This window comes from Hydractinia symbiolongicarpus, chromosome 12 (genome assembly GCF_029227915.1).
Source record: "Hydractinia symbiolongicarpus strain clone_291-10 chromosome 12, HSymV2.1, whole genome shotgun sequence".
In the NCBI taxonomy this organism is placed as follows: Eukaryota; Metazoa; Cnidaria; class Hydrozoa; order Anthoathecata; family Hydractiniidae; genus Hydractinia; species Hydractinia symbiolongicarpus.
The window spans coordinates 13,113,909-13,124,057 of NC_079886.1; the positions used below are offsets into that span (position 1 = coordinate 13,113,909).

Genomic DNA, 10,149 nt, shown 5'->3' on the forward strand with positions numbered 1-10,149 from the left:
CTTGACGCTCAACTTATCAAATTTTAAGAAACCAGGCTCAACCAAATGTTTAGGTTTCTTTTAAAAAATATGTAGATAACTAGCTATGGCAAGAAATATCTCACTGAAGGTCTGCTAGCTATCTAGTATGTGGAACTAGCACTAGCTAGCTAGCTAATACATATGCTTTCTTTATACTAGCTAGCTACGCTGGACAAAGTTTCCATATGTAATGAAAAAAAGCAAGCACTAAAAGTTGATACTTTATTCGGAGAAACTTTCGTGACAGAAACTTTCGCGAAATCTGAAATTGGAAAGTTTTGGCGAGATAAACTTTCGCGATTCGTGATTTTTTATGTTCTTAAAGAAAAAAGTGGCCTATACTTCTTATAAAAGTGTTTTTTAACGATGTAATTTTCTTCCTAATGGTGTGTAAAAAGTCTATTTACAAACTGGCTTTATCGTCAAAATCACAAAACAGCTCATATTACTGCTAACATGATTCACTGTATATTGACCTGGTACAAATTTGAGACCTTTTTTTGAGCTTTTAAATTTAAAATATTTGCACCTAAATATTTTCTAGAATCATGGACTAATACGATACATAATAATCTTTGAGTTGTAGAGGGTGGGATCTATTGAGGTGTCTGCCCCTGCCTTGCCGTTCCCTTGCCTTGCCAGCACTGACCGTGCCTCTGCCTACCCTTCCTATGCCTTTTCTGGTGCCTGCCTACTATGGACTTGCCTAAGCCTCCCATGCTTATGATTCCTCTTCCCGCCTTGAATAAAAAACTGATTAGTAGTAATCTCTGAAATTAAAAAGAGATCAAGGTTTCTATTAACTTGATCAATAAGAGGCTCAAACTTATTTCGTAGTGAATTGATATTAACATGCTCAAAAATTAGTCTATTTATGTTTTGTGATCTCAAATTGTCAAGAACCTTTTTCGTATTCTCGTAATTGTTTTCACCCAAGATATTTTCTACACTGCAGTTTACTGGTAGTTCAACATTGTCTTTTGCAGAATATTCCTGACATCAATCTCGAGATTTCATTTTTCTAATAAAATTTACAGCTAATTTCCCTGCCCCCAACCCACTCAAATGTAACCCTTTTTTTCCCAAGACATTCAGATGAAATATTGTCATTATCAATAATATTCAGAGACAGTTCTTTTGAATGCCTATTCAAATGGCTTACCGTTACTGCGGCTTTTGCATTATCAGTTCTTTTAATTACAGACGAAAAAATCACTTTACATCTAGGACTTTTGGTGTTAATGAAAGTCTTCAAACTCAATAGTTTGTCCAAAATCAGTCGCGAGGTTTCATTAATAGTATTATTGGTTCCAACATGTAGAATTATTTTATCCGGTTTCTTTTGTAACAGAGGTTTTACATAATGAAACATATCTTCTACGAGTACCTTGCGAGTACCTTGTTATAGCTCTCTACAAGGCCGTGAACGTATGGTGATATTTGGTGGTGGCCCGTTTCATTTCCACACCCTCGTCCTCTAGCAGTTTTGTTACACTTGACTGGAATTCAGAACCATTGTCACACTGAAAAATTGTAGGGTATCGTAAAGGTCCTGGTTTATAAATGTCCTTAATAATATCCGCGACCTCATTGGCCTTTTTGGTACGTACGGGTCTCGCTACCTTATACCTCGAAGCCACGTCAATGCCCGTGAGAATATACTTGTACGTATTTCCATATAGCTTGTCATGAGGCATGTACAATATATCAAATTGATGCATAGCATTCGGTTTCGTAATGGTGAAATGGGGGTAATCGGTACGTTTCGGGCCTTTGATATGTCGTAGCCAGAGGAGTTGTCTAGACAGCCAGTGAGTGAGTAGCTTTTTGGATAGACCACTCTGCTTCGCGAGCAATCTGATAGCTTTGCGTCCGGTCCATAGATGTTCCGGAGTGTACTAAATTTTACTTAACTTTTCCGCCTCTTCCTCGGTAACGATATGTGATGCTTTTGACATGTCTTTATTACATGTCAAAAACGTTCTTACAAATACTTGTAGGCTACAAACACCATCTTGTTGTTGCTTTGAGGGTGTGTAATAATCAGACAATTTTGGAACCTTATTATTCGATGCAATGTAGTACTTGTACATGTCATCTTCCAGTTCCCGAAGGCTCTTACCAGCCTGTATTTGTAATTCTCGTTGTTTATTGAACCAGTCGATTTTAGCCTGTCAGTCTTGTACCCATTGAGCTTGGGCGCTTTGTAGTTTTTCCATCGCCTCGTCATGCCTCTTGCGTTCCGCCTCGCCATGCCCTGCAAGTTTACTAGAAAGTTGGTACCACTGAAGGCCAATGCGTTAATTAGCGCCCTCTGCCATTATCGCAAGAGTTGCCATTTATTGTTTGGCAGCCTTGCATTCTTTGCAATAGGCTCTCTGTCTTTCATGCTCGCAAATCTGACCCCCCTTACACTCTTTGCAATAGGCTCTTCTTTTTTCATGTTCGCAGATACCACCACTCCTACACTTCTTGCACTGGTATTTCACCCTCTCATGCTCGCAAATCTGACTGCCTTGCATTCTTTACAATAGATTCTTCTTTTTTTATGTTCACAATACTGACTCCCCTTACACTCCTTACAGCGATACTTCACCCTTTTATGCTCGCAAATCTGACTCCCCTTGCATTCTTCACAGCAGGCCCTCTGTCTTTCATGTTTACAAATCCCACTTCCCTTGCAGTCATTGCACTTATACCTCACCATTTCATGTTGACAAATCTGGCTGCCTTTGCACTCTTTGCAGTAAGACCTCTGTCTTTCATGTTCACAAATCTCACTTCCCTTGCATTCCTTACAGCGATACTTCACCCTTTCATGCTCGCAAATTTGACTCCCTTTACCCTCTTTACACTGGGCTCTCCCCCTTTCATGTTCACAATACTGACTCCCCTTACATTCTTTGGACTTATATTTCACCCTTTCATGTTTGCAAATCTGGCTGCCTTTGCACTCTTTGCAGTAAGACCTCTGTCTTTCATGCTCGCAAATCTGGCTACCTTTGCACTCTTTGCAGTAAGACCTCTGTCTTTCATGCTCGCAATTCTGGCTACCTTTGCACTCTTTGCAATAGGGCCTATGTTTTTCATGCTCGCAAATCTGATTCTCCTTACAATTTGCACTGGGATCTTCGCCTACCATGGAGGCACTTGTTTTTTTTCACGCCTCTGCTTCTTTTTATCCAGGCAACCTATGCAACTTTTTGTTTGACCATTCCCCCTGATCCTAAAATTGTCTAGGGTTAACACTTTTTTACATATTGAGCAGCTCTTGTTTTCCATCTTGATTTGTGTTTGCCCCTAGGACAAAAACAAATTGCAGTCACTAATACTCAACAGAGTGAAACCTACCATCTAGAATATTCAATTGCGCATCCTGAAGGAGGTACACGTAGCAGCGTATATCCCCGGTTCCGTCGGCTTTCTTTGCCATGTGGAGGGTAATCCGTCTGATAAGCGTTGTAGGGGTCTTCCAGATCCATGGAGGGTATGGTCTGGGGAGGCTCTAAAGTCTATTAATATGGCGTACCGTTCATTGAAAAATTGGCCAATGGTCATGTGGATATGCCAAACATGCCGCAGAATGAGGTCATCTTTCCGGGGTCGATCAAACTCCTATTTGATTTGGAAATAACGGCTACCAATACAAAGCGTACGATCGTGTCGAATGTAGGCAAAAGTCTGGTACGAAACCTACGTATTACTTTGAACGGCAACGAGGTACAGAATATTAGCGACTACAATACCCTGGCGGTGTACCGGGTCTTGTGGCTGCCAAAATTTGACAGGGACAACAACCTAATCCTGGACAGCATCAACCCAAATGACGGAACGATCAGAGCCTTACAGGTCAAAGCTAGGGATCACGTTGGGACCGACGAGGAGAAGGCAATCGTGGCGGCGTATGGTAACACCTTCTGCATAACCTTGGGCGAAATGTTTGAGTTGACGAGAGATTTGCCCTTTTATACGGTGGGTTTATATGACCGCCTCCAATTTGTAATACATTTCGCGTCTTACGGTGACGTGATCAAGGATGCCGGGACAGCAGCCTCAGGAAGCATGGCAGCCAAGGCAGCAGATGCAGCCTATAAGATTAGCAACATCAAGCTTGAATTTAACAGGATCACCCATAAAAGCTTCGCGAGCGCTATGATGTCAAGGCATGCAAGATTGGCCCTGCCATACGAACGGATCCTCAGAAGTAAGGTTGTCACCATGAAAAAAGCAGATACCTCATACAACCTTCAAATCGACACCCCCGCGAAAAGTCTCAAAGGCATCTTACTACTCTTCATAGACCATAGGAAGGTTAAGGCTTACGCCGGCATTAACGAGGTCTTTTACAACCAAAAAATTGAAAAGATTAGCATCACTGTCGAGGAGGAGCCTAATGAACTGTATAGCCATACCATCTTTCCAAAGGACCACCTCGAACAAGTCATGAACCTTTTCGGTAGCCATGACTCGAATGTGACCATAGGCCAATTTTTCAATGAACGATATGCGTTATTCATCGATTTTAGGAGCTCCCCCGATGACAGTCTGCATGGTAGCGGAAGGCCTCTACAACGTCTGTCAGACGGGATCACCCTCCGCATGACCAAAAAAGCCGACGGAGTCGGGGATTTCAGGTGCTATGTGTATCTGTTACAGGACGCGCAGTTGAGTATACTTGATGGTAGGTTTCATTCTGTGGAGTATTGAAATAAAGAGATATGGCGACAATAGCCGTCATCATAGCAGGCGCAGCTATAAACGCCCTAGCATTTTCGGGAATAAATTTTCTATTTAGCAAACGTGCGGGACACGGCGAAGCGGAGAGGAAAAGACATGATGAAGCTATGGAAATGCTTAATGATGCCCAGGCCCAGTGGATCAGGGACCGGCAAGCCAAGCTTGACTGGTTCACCAAGCAAAGGGAGATGCAGCTCAAGGCCGGCAAAAGTCTAAAAGAGCTCGATGATGATATGTATAAATTCTATATCGCTTCGGAAAAGAAGGCCCCACAATTGAAAGATTTTTACACCCCTTTAAAAACCTAACAAGATGGGGAATTTGCATTCGTTGTTGGCTCTCTATCCCTGCTAGGCTTTGTAGTGTATTTGTAGTATAGTGTCGGTGCTGATCAAGATGGCGGCAGGACGTGATCTTTCTGAAGGGGAGATAGAAAATCTCATTTTAGAATCTATAAATGTTATACGAACGGTAAAGAAGAAAAAAGTAGCACTACATAATATATTTAATTTTATTAGTAAAGGTACGTGCTCTGTTTCTGAAAGTAGGATAAAGGATGCTTTGGAAAACCTAGAGAAGTGCAAAATGATTTATAAGAAGGGACTTGACGAAGATGCTTCGTATTTTTATACTGCTTCCTTTTATTCCAAGCATCCTTGTTTTCATTTTGCTTTTAAAAACCAAAAGGCAAATATTTTTATATCTGAAAAAAGTTTATTCAGATTTTCCCTTTCCCATATTGTTTGTGATATGACTCTTTCTCCTGAGGAGGCAGTTAAAGCAGAAGCAATCAACAACTGTACCCCCAAGACATGGTCCCTCCTTTTCTATCAATACTTGCCTTGTCAACAGTAATAAAGAGAAAAATTAATACGTTTTACCCACAGTTCGGCTTGTTACGGTTTCGAAATCTTTCCTTCTCCTTTTCTATCAATACTTGCCTTGTCAACAGTAATAAAGAGAAAAATTAATACGTTTTACCCACAGTTCGGCTTGTTACGGTTTCGAAATCTCTTCACATAGTGTATATTGCCATGCCTATCTATTTTACCTAATGGAGGTCAGTTAAAAATTTTATTTTGTTATGAAGGTATTGTTAAGTCTGGTGTAGACTTCAAGCTAAATCATTACGTTCCCCTTGTTCCAGGTTGCAACGTTCTTAAGCGAAAGTCGCATTTTCCTATTTCAGCCTGCAAAAAGCATAAAATTGCCCTTCTTAATTTTTCTTTTAAAGTTCAAACAAAACTTGAGTTTAGTCCTACAAATAAACAAATATCTATAAAGAAACCTGACTTTCATATCAATAATGACGAAAGTTTATTAAATAAAAGTATTGGAAATAACTTACCTTGTATAAAAAATTTACCTGATAAAAATAATAATTTTAGTAATGCTTCTACAACTCCTATAAGTTTTAAATCTTAAATATCTATAAAGAAACCTGACTTTCATATCAATAATGACGAAAGTTTATTAAAAAAAAGTATTGGAAATCACTTACCTTGTATAAATAATTTACCTGATGAAAATAATAATTTTAGTAATGCTTCTACAACTCCTTAAATCTTCAACTATTCCAACTACTATATCTCATCCCATGAGAATTGATATAATCTCGTCACAAAACATTATCTTTAGTGAAAATGAGACTAGATCGCTTTATGATGTGACTGGTTACAGAGAGAAGGCTAAATCTCTATCTAGTGAAAAACTTTATGACCTACTTAAGAATGTCTTCAAGCCTGATCACTCATTTCCTTTTCCAAAAAGAAATGGAAGATCATTTAGACTGGAATGGCTCAGAGAGCATTCCTGGCTATGTTATTCACCTATTTCAGATGGATGTTTTTGTCTTCCATGTGTTTTATTTAGGGACAGAATTCCTAAAAGAACCATATCCATCAGAAAACTATTTTCTGAAGCTGTCACATGTATGTACATTTCATCTTCATTATCCTGATCTTTCCATATTCTTATTGTTTTCGTTATGATTGTGTTTTATTTTGCTGTCCATGACTGGTGTAATCATTTGATTCACCTAGTCATGCTGATGAAGCCTGATATTCGCAGAAACAGCAAGAGTTTCTAAATATTGAAATATATTCACAATTGTCTCACTTTATTGTAGTTAATCCCTGTTAATTTTAGTGCTTTTATCTATCTAAAATATGACGTGCAAGACGGAGAGTTGATTCTTATAAAAATTGTTCTTAGGAGATTTTCTTATGGGCTTAGCGTCTCTTTTCGTCAATTTTATTAATAACTAGATAAATCGGAAGACAATTTTCGGCGATTTTTGTACCCACAAAGCTCAAATTAGCGAAAGACCCCACTTGCAGGTCTTAAAGCGCCCCCCAAGACCCCCAGCTGCTAAACTCAAGACTTGTCGACTAAGTCTTGAAAAATATATATATATATATATATATATATATATATATATATATATATATATATATATATATATATATATATATATATATATATATAAACACAAATTGTAGCTATAGGAATAACCAACAAGATTAAAGTCTTCATCAAGAATTAAGTAAAAAGTAAAAAGATTTTATTATTTAAAATTTTCGTCAGTTCATCGACTGACTTCTTCATTATCGCTTACAATACAGTATTAACAATTAAAATATCTTATATAGTAATAAAAATAAATTATATACAATTAAATACACAAGGGTTTAAAACTGGTTTCCATCACCATCATCCTACTATCAACTTAACAAGATGGTATCTTCTTTTTAATGTGGGATTTGTAATTCGAACGTCGAGGCTTCCAAGCAACGATGGATCCAACACCCTGCTTTCCACATAATTTACAAAAAGCAACGTATATAAAGTTTTTTGAACTTGAACTGAGAATTTAACAAACAGGCAAATTGATAGTTTGCTATTAGATAAAGAAAAATTCTGGATAGGGACACTCGTCACACAACATCAGGGACTTAATGGTTCTCATGACTGGAATAGAACTAAAAGAACAGAAAAATACAAGTTGTAGAAACCACGTGTTAAGTTGATAGTAGGATGATGGTGATGGAAACCAGTTTTAAACCCTTGTGGCGAATGTGAAGTATGGTTATCGTTCTTTTCCGTTGCATGGTCATCTTGATCTTGGATGCCTAATAAAATTTCGTCATCGGTCATAACTAGTTCCGTGTTTATGACAGAGTCATCAGCAGATACAATGTCAGCAGCAGTGATTCCTTCGAGTTAGTAGTTAATAACCGTTTCTTTTTAACTTTTCCCCATGCTACGTCAAGCATTCGCATTGCATCCAGTATAGAAAATTCAGGAAGTGGTTTGTTCTTTTCTATGGCATCAATTAATTGTCGGACAGACAATGACTTGTAGTAAGCTTTTAGAGATCGTATGACACCCTGATCCAGTGGCTGAAGCTTTGAGGTCGTGTTTGGTGGCAGGGAAATTAAATCGAATGATACAAGGTTATCAATTGATGGATTTCTATTTCACGGATCCATTCTTCAAACAATATGCTATCCATTCATCGTTTTTTTCCAAGGATATTCATCTTTAATGGATTTTGTGCTTAGTTTACGTTTGCTTGCAATTGTTGACATGATGAAAATTACTTGTATGAAAATTCTGCAGCTTAGATTATAACATAAAGACACAAGTTCTAAACAAATTAAAAACATTCGATAATGATATTTCGAACCCTTTTAGAAACGGTTTCATTTCTTTAGAACTTACACCGTTCTCATCCAAATACTTTTAATCGTATCAATGTGTTTTTACTAAATAAATTCATTCTTCAGTATAACTGAGGCTGTGACAACTGAAGCAATTTGCAAACAAGATGAGCTACCAATTACCTTGATCACAAGTACGAATCTCGAAATATTTATCAAGGGACATCATATTTACAAAAATATTTGGACGCCACAACTAGACGAACTGTTGGAAATATCCATGGAACCAGATAATCCTGTGGACAAGTTTGCTGTAGCTATTATAAAGGACCAAAATGTTGTGGAAGATCTAAAAAAAGGCAAAGCCGGAAGATTTGCAAAGATCGTGTTTTATTTCTTGCGTAGTGACCCATATTCAAAGTGTAATGCAAAGATCACTGGAAAAAGATGTAATCTTGGCGATGGGGAAGGTTTGCAAGTTCCCTGCACACTACATATATCCGGACAAGTGAAGTTTATATCTATTTTTAACTTTTGACTTTGTTTATGCTTGTCAGTTTCATTTTTGCTTTACCATTTTTTTGCCACATGTTTTTTTCACCCTAAGCACTTGTGCCTGAAGAAATGATTGTATAAACAGTCTTAAGGCCCGTTTCCACTCTGGGAAATTTTCCGTGGACAGGAAAAATTTCCACGGAATTTTTTCTGCCAGCATTTCCACAACGCGGGAAAATCAGAAAACGAAATCGAAAATAAAAATGGCTGCAATAAATAGACGCTTGCTTTTACTAATTTTGCTGCGAAGAAGATTATCTAGAGCAAGGCAAAGCAAGCGATGTTGGGTTCGTAAAATATTTTCCGAACGTACTTTCAAAGGTGAATATCATGTGCTCATTCAAGAAATGAAATTGTTTGACCATGAGTACTTTTTTAAACAATTTCGCATGTCACCAACCCGGTTTGAGCATTTGTTGTCACTGATTGCTCCAATTATTACGAAATGTTCATTGCGCAGGGAGGCAATTCCGTCAGAAAGACTTTGTTTAACATTACGCTATCTAGTGACTGGTGATTCTCAAGTATCCATTGCATGTAGTTATCGCGTAAGTCCGACATCAATTACTCGCATAGTTGCAGAAACGTACGAAGCTCTTTGGACGATGTTATTGAGAGAAGGCTACTTGAAATGTCCTACAACGAGTGAAGAGTGGAAAAAAATATCCCAAAAGTTCGAAGAATTATGGAACTTTCCAAACTGCGTAGGTGCAATTGATGGTAAACACGTTATGATGCAAGCACCTGCATCATCTGGCTCTACTTTTTTTAATTATAAAAAGCATCACAGCATAGTTCTGTTAGCTGTATGTAATGCCACTTACGAATTTACGCTAGTGGACGTAGGTCAGTCAGGACGGAATAGCGATGGAGGAGTGTTTTTAAATAGTGACCTTGGCAATAAACGATTAAACGTTGGGCATTTCTAATGCAAGAATACTTTGTGGAACTCAAGAGAATTTCCCATATGTTTTTGTGCGATTTATGATGAAACCATATGCTAAAAAGCAATCTTAATAGCAAAAAAAGAATATGTAACTACCGCTTTTCTCGAGCACGGAGGGTTATAGAGAATTGTTTTGGAATATGCGCTTCAAGATTTCGAATCTTCCGTCGACCAATAATAAGAAAAATAGAGACTGTTATGAAAATAACAAAAGCTGTGGTGGCTCTC

The 10,149-nt window shown here is 38.0% G+C and overlaps 1 protein-coding gene and 1 pseudogene across 1 annotated transcript; one reads left to right on the forward strand and one right to left on the reverse strand.

The window, feature by feature from the left end:
- Positions 1–259: 259 nt before the first annotated feature.
- On the reverse strand, positions 260–3,309 carry LOC130622007 (zinc finger protein 404-like; annotated as a pseudogene).
- Positions 3,310–9,178: 5,869 nt separating this feature from the next.
- Positions 9,179–9,904, forward strand: LOC130621263 (uncharacterized). The gene has a single exon (XM_057436570.1). The coding sequence runs from the start codon at positions 9,179–9,181 to the stop codon at positions 9,902–9,904; it is 726 nt and encodes a 241-aa protein (XP_057292553.1).
- The last annotated feature ends 245 nt before the right edge of the window (positions 9,905–10,149 follow it).

Excerpts from the sequence above, each read along its gene's own strand:
- LOC130621263 (XM_057436570.1), top strand. The coding sequence starts at position 9,179 with ATGGCTGCAATAAATAGACGCTTGCTTTTACTAATTTTGCTGCGAAGA.